The sequence below is a fragment of the Orcinus orca genome, chromosome 8 (genome assembly GCF_937001465.1).
Source record: "Orcinus orca chromosome 8, mOrcOrc1.1, whole genome shotgun sequence".
Classification (NCBI taxonomy): domain Eukaryota; kingdom Metazoa; phylum Chordata; class Mammalia; order Artiodactyla; family Delphinidae; genus Orcinus; species Orcinus orca.
The window spans coordinates 60,207,048-60,223,663 of record NC_064566.1 but is presented as its reverse complement, the minus strand read 5'-3'; the positions used below and the strand labels follow the sequence as shown (position 1 = coordinate 60,223,663).

The window sequence follows — 16,616 nt, the reverse complement described above, 5'->3', positions numbered from 1 at the left end:
TCTGTTATTCCTTTCTTATAAGGCTTGCAAGACAAAACAATGGTTGGTTAAATTCTAAAGCAGATTATTTAAATGTATATTTTTGGCAAACATGCGTTACGATTTTTTTTCTTTTTATGAAAGCTGATTTTCATTTTATGTAAACTTCCCTGGAGATATTTGGTTGTTATTGTAAAAAGTTGTCCTTTTCTAAAACTTACTTGTCTTTGTCTCCTAAGTTCAGATTTTTTAAAACTCAAGTCATTTGACATACACATGGCCAATAGGCACATGAAAAGATGCTCAACATCGCTAATCATTAGAGAAATGCAAATCAACACTGCAATGAGGTACCACCTCACACCCGTCAGAATGGCAACATTTGTAGTGAGGTGGATGCACCTAGAGACTGTCATAGAGTAAAGTAAGTCAGAAAGAGAAAAACAAATAACCATATGCTAACACATATATATGGAATCTAAAAAAAAAAAATGGTCATGAAGAACCTAGGGGCAGGACAGGAATAAAGATGCAGACCTACTAGAGAAGGGACTTGAGGACACGGGGAGGTGGAAGGGTAAGCTGTGACAAAGTGAGAGAGTGGCATGGACATATATACACTACCAAACGTAAAATAGATAGCTAGTGGGAAGCAGCCACATAGCACAGGGAGATCAGCTCGGTGCTTTGTGACCACCTAGAGGGGTGGGATAGGGAGGGTGGGAGGGTGGGATAGGGAGGGTGGGAGGGAGACCCAAGAGGGAGGAGATATGGGGATGTATGTATATGTAAAGCTGATTCACTTTGTTATACAGCAGAAACTAACACAACACTCACTGTAAAGCAATTATACGCCAATAAAGATGTTAAAAAAATGTAGACAAAATAAAAAAAAATCTACAAATAACAAATGCTGGAGAGGGTCTGGAAAAAAGTGAACTGTCCTACACTGTTAGTTGGAATGTAAATTGGTGCAGCCACTGTGGTAAACAGTATGGAGGTGCCTTCAAAAAACTACAAATAAAGCTACCATATGATCCAGCAGTCCCACTCCTGGGCATATTCCCAGACAAAACTATAATTCAAAAAGATACATGTACCCCTATGTTCATAGCACTATTCACAATAGCCAAGACATGTCCATCAAGAACTGAATGGATAGGGCTTCCCTGGTGGCGCAGTGGTTGGGAGTTTGCCTGCCGATGCAGGGGACACGGGTTCGTGCCCCGGTTTGTGAGGATCCCATATGCCGCAGAGCGGCTGGGCCCGTGAGCCATGGCTGCTGAGCCTGCACGTCTGGAGCCTGTGCTCTGCAACAGGAGAGGCCACAACAGTGAGAGGCCTGCATACCGTTAAAAAAAAAACTGAATGGATAAAGAAGATGTGGTATAAATACACAATGGAATACTACTCAGCTATAAAAAGAATGAAATAATGCCATTCGCAGCAACATTTACTTCATACTAAATGAAGTAAATCAGAGAAAGACATATATGATACCACTTATATGTGGTATCTAAAATATGACACAAATGAACTTATTTACCAAACAAATACAGACTCACTAACACAGAACAAACTTGTGGTTGCCAAGGGAGGAGAAAGGTGGAGGAGGGATGGATTGGGATGCAAACTATTAAATATAGAATGGATAAACAAATAAGATACTAGTGTATAGCACAGGGAACTATATTCAGTATCCTGTGATAAACCATAATGGAGAAGAATGTGTGTGTGTATAGCTGAATCACTTTGCTGTACAGCAGAAATTAACATTATATATCTATACTTCAATAAAATAAATTTTTTTTAAAAAATCAAGTCATTTGAAAAGTTGGGAGAAAAGCTATACCTACACTAGTAAAAGGGTACTCTCTACAGAAAGTAAAAGAAATATAATTCTATTATGAAGCCATAATAGAACTTCTAATAATCTTTATAACTAGACCTTTTGATTACTGTGTTATCTTATATTGTAAAGTTTATGTCAATACTTGCAAAATTAACTACTCATAAATCTAGAGTTTTGACTTGCCTACATAAATATATAAAAAGTATATTGGGAGGGGGAATACAACTGAGTCCATGTAATTTTAATCCGTTTGAGATTATACATTTCTGCCTTCAGAATTGGAATAACAGCATGTCTGAGTAATTCTGAGAAGAATTTATAGATTTACATTTATATCAATTTAAAAAGAAAAGAAAAATCAAGCAGGTTTATTTAAAGTTATTTCACTGATTAGTACCTTTTCACAAAAACTCCCCCAGAAGACACCTTTTTCTTCACTCGCCTCTTCTCTTTGCTTGACTCACAAGAAGGGTCATCTTCCTACAAAGGAAAAGAGAGCCAAATAAGATTTCTATGCTAGACACATTTTTGTCTTTCTACGTTACTGTTCCAAAAGAAAAAATTTAACCATGACAACATTTTCAACTCTGATTTACATTTCTTTTAGAATTTTGTGTAAATACTTACATCAGAAGCACCAGTTCATATTGTGCTGATTCATCAGACTGGGAGGCACCTTGAGAAATCATCCAGTCCTACCTTTACCTCATACATCCCCCACACAGAACACCTTGTTGTTTCTGCTTCTATTTTAGACCAACATTTTACAACATATTACTAAACAAAATAACACAAAGCATTAGCATGGCATCCTCTGGATTCTGTGCAAGCCCCATTCTGTTAGGAATCACATTTCCTGGATCCTGTATTTCCTTCTCTGTTCACAAAACATCCCTCAACTGCTCTTGTCTCTTTCACTTTGCCCTGCCACACACCGTTTCTGAATATTTCTCATCCGTTGTGGTACTCTCAGTACCTAGCACAGAAGATTCTTAATACATGCTCTGGGAAGGAGTAAGAGAGGACTAGAAACACAGTGGATACTCACTAGATGTCAGTCATCTTTGAATAATTCTTCTAGTCAGAAAAGTGCTCTGCACCCAGTTGGGCAGGACAGATCTGAATGCAGGAGTTTCAGGAACATCACAAGGCCACATGTCCATCAGGAGAGCCCCTGGCTGGAGGTAGGATTCCCCAAGGTGTTCCCACCTACACCTTTGCTAATGAGGTCAGTCAGTTTAACTCATAGAAGTGTGTGAACATAGAAGCAAACTGCTGTTTTTCCAACACCACCCAGGAAAACAGAACCACACACGTTCCCTACCCCTTGAGAGAGGAATAGATGGGGAATCTGCTGGCCCTCCCATATAGTGGCCAGGCACTGGTAAGCACAGGGCAACATGATGGTCCCTTCTCTTGAAAAAGCTTACCAACCAGTCTGAAGACCAGTAACAACAAACCTTTTACTGGGGCTTAGCATATGGTACCCACTGTATTTCATACTTTACATATATAACAAGGTGAAATAGGTTGTATTAACAACATGTTATAGATACAAGGACAGAAGTCAAAGACATTAATCAACTTTTCCCAAGGTCACAAAACTAAGTAAATGGCAGGATTCAAATCCAAATTTTGTCCAACACCAAAGTTCATGTTGTAACCATTCCTCCATCCTGTCTTCCAGCAAAAAATTTGCTCATTCAGTTCCTAAAACTACACTGTATACTGTGTATACTATGCTACAGGTATACAAAAAGGAATGAGATCTGGTTCCCACTCAGGAGTCTGTGGTGGAATAGCAGATATAAAAGAGGTGCTCAGTTCACTCCCCAGCTTTCAAGAGGTCCTCAAGATCATTAGGGGATGAATGCAAAAATGTCTATGAAAGAACACTGAGGTAGGGCAGGAGTTTATTAACCTCATCCAACTAGATAGATAGAATTAGAGAAAGAATATAGAAAATGTAGGAAAAGAGAGGAAGCTACTTGTCAGAGGTAGCCAATTTTCTAGTGCTTAATAGTTACCAGACTTTCAGAAACAGTTAATATTTATTTTCCTTTACTTTTCATATATGCTAACTCCTGAAGGAGTTTAAACAATCCCAAATACTCTAGAAATAGTGGTCAAATACCAAAGCATCTACTAACATCAAATATGTATGTTGTTCTATCAAACCAAGCAAGCCTTACTGTAAACTAGTTCAAAAGAAAATATGTGCTTGGCACTCAATAGGCCTCCAGTAAGTGTTCGTTGAAAGTTCCAAACTTCCAAATTCCAGAAGTTTCTGCATTTGGGGAACATTCTTCACCAAGATTAGTCATTTCCTCATCATAAATTATAGACAGAAACATATTTCTCCCTAATACGTGTTTTCTCGCAAACTCAGGAAAAGAGAACTGCAATACTGAGATATTAAACACATGATTCATGGTGCTTAGACACCTAAAGCAATTCTAAGTGTAAATTAAACCACCACCCCTATGTGAAAATGTATATATTTTAAATATTAACCAGTTTCCATCTGAAAGAATTTACAGGTTTGTTGAAGAGATTAATAATACTGCGTGAAACTGTTGACAGGTTATGTGTCTACAAATTATTGCCTGGGTATATGGAATTCTTGTTTTTAAAACAATTTCATGCACTCTGATAAGTTTTGGGAAGCATACACAACTAAAGGGAGATAAATCCCACTTTGATTACCAGAACAGTCTCTTATCAGAGTGTCAAAGCAGTAACCAATAGAGAGAAATCACAAATTTCTAGAACTTCCTTAGACTAACAGCTCAGATTGGATAAACTCACTTAAGCCCTCAGATTGCTCCAAGGACCCTTACAGGCTCCAAGGACCCTTACAGGCTCACAGGCTAGGATGTCAGAGGACAGGGAGAAGCCCAGCAGAGATAGAAAACAAGGGTAAGTTAAACACAGAAGTATTCATAGAATATTACCAGTTCCAGGTTGGCTGTTCTAGATTAGCAAGCATGGCCCAAAGCTTTAGACCAGCGACTTCTCGAATGATACTGGTTTTGGAGATGGAAGCGAGTTCAGTCCTGCATCAATCTGTAGACAGACATCTCTACCAAAGCTATTATAGTTCCCATCTAGTTTACGTTTTTTAAGTAAACATTTTTAAGTACAATACACCTATCAAAGAGCACCCCAAAAAGTGTACAGTGTGATGAATTTTTACAAAGTGAAAACACCCAATGTGACCACAACTGAAATCAAGAAATTGAACAAGAAACTGAACATTACCTGTATCCCAGAATCATCCATTTGCCTCCTCCCAGGCACTATTAACTTGATTTATTTTACATATTTTGGGACTGCATGGTATCATACTGTAGTTTTCTTTTGCTCAGCATTATGTTTGTGAAATTGACCCATAGTGATGTGTAGAGCAGTAATTCATACATTTCCATTGCTTTATAATATTCCATTGTATGATTATACTAAAATGTATTTATTCTTACTGTTGGTAGAATTTTTTATCCAGTTTGGGGGATATTTATAATAATGCTAATATGAATATTCTTGTTCATGTCTTTTGGTGCCCATCTGTGTACATCAAGAGACATGTACTTATTGCACTGGGAACTGAGTCACAGATGTGTATATGTTCAGCTGTACTCAATGTGGCCAAACAATTGTCCCAAGTGATTAAAAATCAATTTACACTCCAACAGTGGTGAATAAGAGTTCCACTTGCTCCACATCCCCATCAATACTTGGTAATGTCTGTTTTGTATTGTTTTAGCCATTTTGGTGGTATATTGACATCTTGTTGGGTGTTAATTTATATTTGTGATAACTAATAATTCTGGTAACACTTCTGAGTACATTTTCATGTTTATTGGCCACTTGTATATCTTATTTTGTGAAGTGCCTGATCCTGTCTTGCCCAGTTTTTTACTGGGTTGTCTGTCTTTTTCATACTGGTTTGTGTAAGTTCTTTGTGCTTTTGGATAGAAGGAAGGAAAATAAGGAAGGCGATATATTTTCCTACTCTTTGGCTTGCCTTTATTAATGTTGTCCTTGATAAAGTGAAGTCTTATTTTAATAAAGTCGAATCTATCAATTTTTTTTCTACCCCAAGGTCACAAAGATATCCCACTGTGTTATCTTTTGGAAGCTTCATCACCTCAACTTTGTATTTAAGACATATCTTGAAATAAATGTTTGAATTACTGTGTATAATTCCAGTATAAGTAACATTTTATCAAATTACTATAAATTTTATATTTAAATTTTCATAAATAAATTCACTTATTTGAAGACCTAACATCAAAAATTTTAAAGACCGGGCTTCCCTGGTGGCACAGTGGTTGAGAGTCTGCCTGCTAATGCAGGGGACACGGGTTCAAGCCCTGGTCTGGGAGGATCCCACATGCCACGGAGCGACTGGGCCCGTGAGCCACAACTACTGAGCCTGCGAGTCTGGAGCCTGTGCTCCGCAACAAGAGAGGCCGCGATAGTGAGAGGCCCGCGCACTGTGATGAAGAGTGGCCCCCACCTGCCACAACTGGAGAAAGCCCTCGCACAGAAATGAAGACCCAACACAGCAAAAATAAATAAAATTAATAAAATCCTACCCCCAACATCTTCTTTAAAAAAAATTTTTTAAGACCAATTTTTCAAACTAAATCTTCTCATAAGCACAGTGAGTGAGCTGGAAGGGCAAAGGGGCTACACAAGTGACAGTAACAAGTGTCACTAAAAGGGGGTTAGGCAGATAGGTTCAAATCATGGCTGCCCATCTAACAAGCTGTGTGACTTTACGCGAATTCCTTATTTTCTCTGAGATTTGGTTTGTTATTTGTAAAATGAAGAAATAACATCTGCCAGATATAAAGTTCCTGGCACTGAGCGCAACACATAGCAAGTACTCAGTAACTGTTGATGATGCTATTAATCAAGGCAAGTTAGATCTCACAGAATTTAAATTTTCAGTGCTGTGTGTAAAGTAGCCAATTGAACTATAATACAAATGGTGAGGTGCCCTCAGAGCAGTACAAAGTGCTTGCTGAAAGGAGGACAGATCATTTGTGGTCCGGGGGGTTAGGACAAGGTTGATGAACAAGATGGTTCCTAAAGAGGATTTTGAGAGGCAGAGTTGACAGAAAGGCTTCAAGGTATATGGACAAAACGAGCAAAGGCTTGGGGGTGGGAAAGTGTGGGGCAAGTTCAGAAAAGGTAGGCGACGTGTAGGAGAATAGAAAATAAGGCTTGTGAAGTGGGTTAATGCAGGCTGAGACAATATGTGAGAAAGCACTATAAAAATGTATTATTATCAAAACCAGTTATTATAAAAAACCTATTTAAGTGCATTATGTCAGACTATCCTAGGAATTTTTTTCTGGCTAAAAATTATGCTCTTGCAGATTCTTTTATAGGGGAAAAAGTCATATGCAATCATAGGTCCTTACCAGAAGGTGGCAGGAGAGATTTAGTCAGAGCTTCTTGAAGCCTCTATATAAATGAGCACTGAATCAAAAGTTCATTTTATTTATACTTTACATATTTAGACTCCACAATAAACTAATTCCTCCTCCTTTCAGATGCATAGGGCTACACACATTTATCCACTGACTGTTTATACAACTCAAATGTAGAAAATTAAAAGAAAGGAAAAAAAAGAAAAGGATATGAGGAAGGGAGAATACCATGAATACTAGTAGACAGAAAATACCTCAGGAGTTCTACACAGTATTTCATCTAACATCAATACCATCCCATGAGGTAGGTGTTATGAGACCCAGAAGCTCTTGCAGAACAGAAAATAAGCAGCTGCCATTAGAGGTCAGTGACATTTGCTCATTTACAAAAACTCGTGTAACCTACAGCAGGACCGCAAAAAACGATGGGCCCAGAGTACAGGGACCTCGAGTCAGCGCTCCTGAAAGCTACACATTGTTGGTAGAGAGCAAGGTCTTAGGAAGGATGTGCTCTATTAGTGTATGACATCAAACCACCCTGGGAACAGACATTTCTGGGCAAGAAAAGAATAATTTTAAATAGCTAAAAACCAAAAATTTTCTATGTAGACCATCAATCTGGATTGACTCAAAAGGCGTGCAGCTCGGGTGATCTCCAAAAGATCTAGGCAGCTAGCTAGCGAAGAACAATGTATGTTCTTGCCTCTGAGGAGACTAGAATAGGCAGAGTTCCTGCCACAAGGTGGAGAGGGAGCGGATCTGGAGTGTCAGTGGTAGTTTATAAAAGGTGTATGTCTGCTAGCCAACACCACATGACTGCCCCAGCCAGCCTCTCCATACTAAAGTGTTCCCAGAGGCTAAACGTGGTATAAGATGGTCACTGCAAGAATGAAGATAATGGATTATGATGATTATTTCTATCCCTTGGAAAATTAAGCACTGGTGGATACCAAAACCCAGAGAAAGTGAATTTGTATACAGAAATACACACGTATGCAGATGAACAGAATGTTGTCTAATATGAGACCAAACCATTAATAGCGACTTCCTCTGGAGAGTGGAACTTGATATGGGGAGGAGCGTCTGCCCTGTTTTTAACATTTTACAATAAGCACATATATTAATACTTTTTAAGTGGTTATTAAAGAGACTAATGATTAGTTTGTACAAAATAAAAAGAAGCCAGGAAGTTTTTATTATATATCATATTTGAGGTTATGTAGATCTGAACAAAATTAACTTACCCACGAGGACTGAAGAAAAAAATTCCCTATGGAAAGAAAATATGAAACGTACCTGAATCCCTACACTATGTCACATGAACTGTCCACAAAGGCCACATCTTCAGAGCAGGGGAGAGTGAGGGTCAAAGTTTCCCTGGTGAGCCTTCTGCCTGTTCTACTGAGACTGGATGGCCTGAAAGGCAAGCACCACTGGGGGTTTCTTGCTGTCACTTTCACTCTATTTTCTATACTCCACCTGCTTTTCTTCATTTGTTCTTTGTTATGTTTCTCATGTCAGTTTCTTTTTAGAGCAGTTTATTTTGGATATTTAGAATTAAAACATACATACTCCATAGCTGTCTCAGAATTCTTATTGATTACTCTGCTTATAAAATTTTTTTCCTTACATGATACAATAATAATAAAACTTACTGCACACATATGAACCAGGTTGCTATTCCAACTGAGAGATAGGTAGGTACATAGACAGACACATATGTATGTGTATGTATATATAGTTTTATAGAGTAATGTATGTGTGTGTATATATATATATATATATATATGTATGTGTATATGTATATTCCTTTACTCCTTACTCCTAGAAAATATGTTATTAACTCCAATTTACAAATAAGGCAAAGAGAGGTTAAATGACTTGTCCAAACCAAAAAGGGCTGCAGCCAGGATTCAAACCCAAATAGCCCCCTCCAAAGCTGGTACTCTTAGCTACTCTTGTATACTACTTCTTGAGAAAGATAAATGTGTTAAAAAGGATACTAACCACAGCCGCAAAGTTGGGAACCTGAGTTTTTTCCAGCATCTCCCTGAGTTGATCTACCTCTGCTCGATACTCATCCAGCTGACATTCTAATTTTTCTCTGCGTAGTCGTTCATACTCTAGGTGGCCCTGCAGCTCTTTGATAGTCCTGTCAAAAAAATTTGGTTTCAATCAATCTCCAATATCAACTAGCAATTATTTTTGGTAATAAAGTATCCATACATTATATACATTATATTTAAGGCAAATAAAACAAAGAAAGCATTTTTTCAACAAATATATACTGAGAGTGTACTATGAGCCAGCACTGATCTATACATACTGGAGATAAAAGCAGTGAACAAAACAGGCCAAATCTACCCTTGTGGGGCCTACCTTGGCAGCAGTGGTGGAAGACAGTAAAGAAAATAAATAAGTAAATATATGTATTTCAATATAAGTAAGTAAATATAAGTATGCTGGAAGGTGATAAATGCTAAGGGAGAAAAAAATAAAGCAAGAAAATAATAGAAATGTTGTTGAGGAGGGGGTTAATACCCCATACACAATGACCAGGGAAGGCCTTACTGAGAAGGGGGCTTGTGAGCAAAGTCCAAAAGGAAATAAGAGATAATCAAGTAGACATCTGGGGGATGAGCATCCCAGACAGAGAGAATAGCAAGTGCAAAGGCCCTAAGGCAGAAGAACACCTGGTGAACTCGAAGAAAGAAGCCAATGTGGCTGGAGTAGAGTCAGAGAGGTAAAAGGGAGCCAGAACAAGTAGGGCCTGGTAAGTCGCAACAAGGACTTGGCTTTTACTCTGAGTGAAATGGGAAGCCATTAGAGGATCTCAACAGAGAAACGGCATGCTCTAACTTAAATGTCTTTTGCTTTGTTTAGCTTTGTTTTTTTTAATGATGTAAAATTTACTTTGAGTGAATTACACAAATATCAACTAAACAATTCAATGAGTTTCCACTAATGCATCCACCATGACTACCAAGATACAAAATACTTCCATCATCTCAGAAAGTTCCTTCATGCCCTTCCCAGGCAACCCTCACTTCGCAGAGGTAACCACACTTCTGAATACCTATCGTGTTAGATTAGTTTTGTCTCTGCTTGTAAATGAAATTGTACATTATATTCATTTGTGTGCCTGGATTCTTTCAGTCAATAATATGTGAGATTTATCTGACTTAGGTTTTAGCATGATGAACAGACTGCAGGGGATGAGGGTGGGGCGTGAGGGAGCAGGGACAGGAAGTTGGGAGACATATCAGGAAGATGTTAGAATATACCCAGACAAGCGATGCCAGGACTGGAACCAGGGTTTCTTTCTGCCTTATTGCTGGATGGTGAGGGCACCAGAACTCCCAAGGCATGTTGAGTTGGATGTCAGGTCTGAAGGAGGGCAATCTAAGAGTATACAGTAGTAGCCCTGGTATGGAAGTGAGTGGGGTTGAGGTTAGAGATAGGAAAGAAGAACATTAACTGTGGAAACCTAGAATTCAGCAAATGAGAAGAGAAAATCAGCCCCAGGACAGAATAACACAACCACGTTTTGCTGTATTCTGAGTTTCATCTAACCAATCAATAATGACAAAGGCAAAAGGACATCTCTCAAACTAATACTTATCCAGGTTTCCTTTACAATTAGATATAAGATCAGGAGTTTGTACCCAAAGAATAAATGTCTTCAGATGTACTCAACACAAAGTGAGAAACACATACTAGAGAAGAAGTAAAGCTTACTCAGAGGAAACACTGCAGTCTCAGCTAATAGGAAACTACAATCTGGCACAAAGGCTAAAGCAATCTTTATAAAAAAAAAAATCCTGCTCAAATGACTTACATCAATATAATAACCATTTCACACTGAAATGTGAACATTAGAATTAAACGTTCCATTAAAGACTATTATTAAAATTGTAATGACCTTGGATAATAGCTTTGGAGTCATATAGACTCAGACACAAATCCTGGCTCCATACCCCACGCTTAATCCTCCCTTTGTGACTTCATGCGAGTTACTTGTAAATTCAGTCTTGGTTTCCTAATCCACGTACTGAGATAATAGCTAATGGAGGTGTGAAGACTGCATGAAACAATATATACAAGAGGCTTATATAGTGCCTACCATACAGTAGTGCTCAGAAGTACTACAAGCATCCCTAGCAGTAGTACAGTAATATGTCTTGGAAGAGAGGTAAAGGGAACAAAATTTAAAGCTCATTATCTAGGAAATAATTGCTCTACTGTGAAGTACTTTTCTAGACTACAAGGGAGCTAAGAACTTTCGGCTAGGTTCTTAGGCAGAGGCCAATACTAAAAATATTCTACATCTCAAACACTTTAATCAATACAGAGGCAGTCAGGAATTCCCTGGTGGTCCAGTGGTTAGGACTCCACGCTTCCATTGCAGGGGGCACGGGTTCAATCCCTGGTCAAGGAACTAAGATCCTGCATGCTGTGCAATGCAGCCAAAATATACATACCTACCTACATACATATATATAGAGAGAGAGAGAGAGAGAGAGAGAGAGAGAGAGAGAGAGAGAGGCAGTGGACAGCTACTTATGCGATGTGATTTATGAGATACCAAGAAGGCCCCTGATTAAAAAAAAGAAAATTTCTTTTTGGTCTACCACAACTTCCTGGTGCCTAAAATCCCATTAAGAGACAGAGTATTTTGGCTTAAGATTTTGTCTTTTGTTCAAACTCCCAAGTACCCATCTTATCAAAGATTTAGATGTTACTCTGAATACATTTACCAGACCTCTTACTGAGATTAAATTCAGAAGAGGGTGAATGCAAGAGAAACAGGAGGTTCTAAGAGTATGAGGGAAAGAGACCCAACCAAAGGAAAGGGCAGGGGAAGTGGAGAATCCATGTGCACTGCTCTTTACAGACCCGTGTTTTGATTAAACTACAAGTCTCCCCTCCTGTCTCCCTGTGTTCCCTGTCCACTGTGGAAAGCAGAGACAAGAAAAGAGGCAGTGGGAGGAAATAAGCACTTTGCATCCTCTATCCCAGCAGCCATTAATTAACTAGAGAGGTACCATATGTACCGAGAGCCAATTTCAGGTGCAGGAAGTGAAAGGTGAGGGAATATTCAAGCGTTCTGAGGGGTGCCACTGTCCGTGAACATAGGACTAGGTTGGTGACTTGTGAGCAAGCAGTCCAATTCGATAGGGATGGCTAGAGACTGTGTTGATTGAAAAGCTCAAAGTAGCTGTGGTCTCAAAAAAGCAAAGGGTCGGGCTTCCCTGGTGGCGCAGTGGTTGAGAGTCTGCCTGCCAATGCAGCGGACGCGGGTTCGTGCCCCGGTCCGGGAAGATCCCACGTGCCGCGGAGCGGCTGGGCCTGTGAGCCATGGCCACTGAGCCTGCGCGTCTGGAGCCTGTGCTCCGCAACGGGAGGGGCCGCAGCAGTGAGAGGCCCGCGTACCGCAAAAAAAAACCAAAAAAACAAAACAAAACAAAAACAAAGGGTCTTCCCTGGTGGCGCAGTGGTTGGGAGTCCGCCTGCCAATGCAGGGGACACGGGTTCGTGCCCCGGTCCGGGAGGATCCCACGTGCCGCGGTGCAGCTGGGCCCGCGGGCCATGGCAGCTGAGCCTGCGCGTCCGGAGCCTGTGCTCCGTAACGGGAGAGGCCACAGCAGTGAGAGGCCCGTGTACCGCAAAAAAAAAAAAAAACAGACAAAAAAACGAAAACAGGAACTCTTCTTAGCGTTTTAGTTTTGCGAGACAAAAAGTTCTGGAGGATGGTTATACAAAAATGTGGAATGTACTTAACACTACTGAATTCTGCCTTAAAAGTAGTTAAGATATATTTTATGCTTATGTGTATTTTACCACAAATTTTTTTTAATTTTTAAATAATTAAAAAAAATTTTTTTTAAATTGGTGCACAAGTTTTTGGCACCACAACGAAGACCTGTGTTGGGTCTTTGTTGCTGCGCGCAGGCTTTCCCTAGTTGCAGCAAGTGGAGGCTACTCTTTGTTGCGGAGCACAGGCTTCTCACTGCGGTGGCTTCTCTTGTTGCAGAGCACAGGCTCTAGGCACGCGGGCTTCAGCAGTTGTGGTGCACGGGCTTAGTTACTCCGCGGCATGTGGGATCTTCCCGTCCCAGGGCTCGAACCCATGTCCCCTGCACTAGCAGGTGGATTCTTAACCACTGTGCCACCAGGAAAGTCCCTTACCACAATTTTTTAAAAATCTTAACACCTTCTCCATCTGGGGGCTTAGGAGGAAAACAAGTTGGAAACCCACACCCTTTGGTGGGGATGAAAAAATAAGTTGTTAATCAACAAACCCTCACGTGGCATTTAGAAAGGTAAGTAAAAACAAACCATCAAAGTTTTGAGGACATTACTTTTCAGACTCAAGCTGTTCTTTCTTCTGCTTTAGATCTTCTTCTGTTATGCCTCCCAAGTGTTTATAGTTGCTCTCTGCAATTTCCAGGAGGTGTCTCAATTCTACAATTTTCTTATAAGCTCTCACTGCAAGACAAAGTTGAACAGGAACCTAGTTTAGACAGATAACAGCTCATGAGCTCACAGGATGCTGGTCCTGGAGCATACTCTTCCTCTAAAGCCAGTGTCTGCATGGTCAGTGTCTGTATGGTTCGGGGAAGGAGATGGAGGGAGGGTGGTGTCTATATAGAAGGACACATATCAGTAGCAGAGTATTAGGGTGAACAAGCAGTGAAATATCTAAATGGAGGATTCTGTTCCTGCTGTTGGAGGATATATCACTGTTATGACTATTAATACCAGGGAAAGGAAGGGAAGGGAGGGGAGGGGAGGGAGGCTGGCTAGCAGTGTTTTAGGACTAGTTGTACATTACAGGACCATGCACAATCTATTTATGTCAGAAAATTAGAAAAACTGAAATATGCTTGATTGATTTATGATAAATCAGAACTAATTCAGCCCCCCAATTTTATGATTAGTCACTTGTAATATCTAGGCAAGAGGATATTGAGAAGGAAGTGTGTTAAGAGCTACCTTGAGCTATTCTCCAGCTATCAAAACCATGATTTTTTCTATCCTTTGTGGTACAAGTTCTCAACCTGGGGTGATCTTCTCCTCCAAGGAACACTTGGCAATATCTGGAGACCTTTTACTTGTTAAACCTCGGGGCATGGAGGGAAACAGACTATTGGCATGTAGAGGCTCAGGATGCTACTAAATACCTTAAAATGCACAGGTGGGCCCCCCTCAACAAATAAGTATCTGGCCCAAAATGTCAATAACACAGAAGCTGAGAAACTCTGCTTTACAACCAGGTTAGCAAATCACAGCCTCTTCTCCCTGACACTCACCACTCTGATTTATCTCTCAATAGGTTAGAGCTGCAGGTTCCAAACTACATACATCAGAATCAACTGGGGTACTTTTTAAAAATGTATATGTTTGAGCCCCATAGCAGTCCTACAAATTCAGGTATCAGTAGTTAGTAAAAGCTCCTCAGACAATTCTGACGGGCAGACAGGTTTGGGATCCACCATAACTAATAGCAAACAAGTAGAGGGGATTTTTTTTTAATGTTACATAAAATGGAAAGAATTGTGATGGTTTATTTAATTCTTTAACATTTGAAGGCTATGTTTTGAAAGGGCTGTTCTATGGGATCATCGGAGGTAAGAGCTAGGATTAATAGGGATTAGTTCCAGGAAGAAAGATCTTAACAAAGGCGAAACTTTTCAACAAAAACAGTTAAGAGGGTGGGAGGGAGGGAGACGCAAGAGGGAAGAGATATGGGAACATATGTATATATATAACTGATTCACTTTGTTATAAAGCAGAAACTAACACACCACTGTAAAGCAATTATACTCCAATAAAGATGTTAAAAAAAAAAACAGTTAAGAGCTATCATGTATTTGTGGAGTGCCTGTGATGGGAAGGACACTACGATAAGTGCCTTATACATTTACCCCTGTCAAAAGGTAGAAATGGGCCACATGGGTGATAGTGGGGGCCTTGTCACTGAAGGTGATTGGATGCTGGATGACATGTGACAGGAATGTTGAGCCAGGAATCAAACCTCAAATGGGGTTCTATGATGCCATGACCCTAAACCTAATTCACTAAAGAATGCTCTGAATTGAGGCTCAGTTCCAAGAAGTCTGTGATGACAAGAAATCCATTCAGTCCCCCGTAGGCACTCTGGCAAAACCTAGTATTCCAAGAGACTGGCCAGTCCTTTGGATTTTGCCCTGGAATAAAATTAAATAGTTATGTCAAATAGCACATGACTTCATATATAGTACCTTCACTAGCTGCAAGCACCCCAGCTGGGCACCAGCCAGAGCCTCACTATATGGCAAGGGTGTAAGAGTGCATTTGTGTCAAACACACCACAGAAGGAAACTGTTCTAGCTTCGTTCTTGGTCTTTCCTTAAACATCTTTTAAAATTTTTGTGATTCACTGACAATGATCACTTCACAAAAATCTCCTAATCAACTAACTTCAGAAGACACTGAAATTCTACAAATCAACTGTTCATCTTCTGCAGTGCTAATAAGTCCTTGCTAATTCTCAGTACAATCAACAAAAAAGAAATTTAAGCACAAACAAAATTTTAAAATAGATAAAATGGATTGCATCAAAATTAAAAACTTGCACTGGCAAGGACATCATTAAGAAAGTTAGGATAAAAGACAGCCTCCTCAATAAGTGGTGCTGGGAAAACTGGACAGGTACATGTAAAAGTATGAAATTAGAACACTCCCTAACACCATACACAAAAATAAACTCAAAATGGATTAAAGACCTAAATGTAAGGCCAGACACTATCAAACTCTTAGAGGAAAACATAGGCAGAACACTCTATGACATAAATCACAGCAAGATCCTTTTTGACCCACCTCCTAGAGAAATGGAAATAAAACCAAAAATAAACAAATGGGACCTAATGAAACTTCAAAGCTTTTGCACAGCAAAGGAAACCATAAACAAGACGAAAAGACAACCCTCAGAGTGGGAGAAAATATTTGCAAACAAAGCAACTGACAAAGGATTAATCTCCAAGATTTACAAGCAGCCCATGCAGCTCAATAACAGAAAAACAAACAACCCAATCCAAAAATGGGCAGAAGACCTAAATAGACATTTCTCCAAAGAAGATATACAGATTGCCAACAAACACATGAAAGAATGCTCAACATCATTAATCATTAGAGAAATGCAAATCAAAACTGCAATGAGATATCATCTCACACCAGTCAGAATGGCCATCATCAAAAAAATCTAGAAACAATAAATGCTGGAGAGGGTGTGGAGAAAAGGGAACCCTCTTGCACTGCTGGTGGGAATGTAAATTGATACAGCCACTATGGAGAACAGTATG

General features: G+C 39.6%; 1 protein-coding gene across 10 annotated transcripts in view; it reads right to left on the bottom strand.

Moving 5' to 3' along the window:
* The window catches only part of ANKRD42 (ankyrin repeat domain 42), an 84,486-nt gene that overhangs the window by 27,329 nt on the left and 40,541 nt on the right, over nt 1-16,616 (bottom strand). For 6 of the 10 annotated variants that reach the window (XM_049713906.1, XM_049713903.1, XM_049713910.1 and 3 more), the window contains 3 exons: nt 13,635-13,761; nt 9,280-9,424; nt 2,229-2,311 (listed from right to left, as the gene is read on the bottom strand). In XM_049713906.1, the coding sequence (XP_049569863.1) occupies nt 2,229-2,311; nt 9,280-9,424; nt 13,635-13,761 (355 nt within the window). Of the gene's footprint in view, nt 1-2,170; nt 2,312-8,516; nt 8,543-9,279; nt 9,425-13,611; nt 13,762-16,616 lie in introns of those variants that run through there. The other 4 variants (XM_049713907.1, XM_049713908.1, XR_007478903.1 and 1 more) reach the window with 3 other exon arrangements.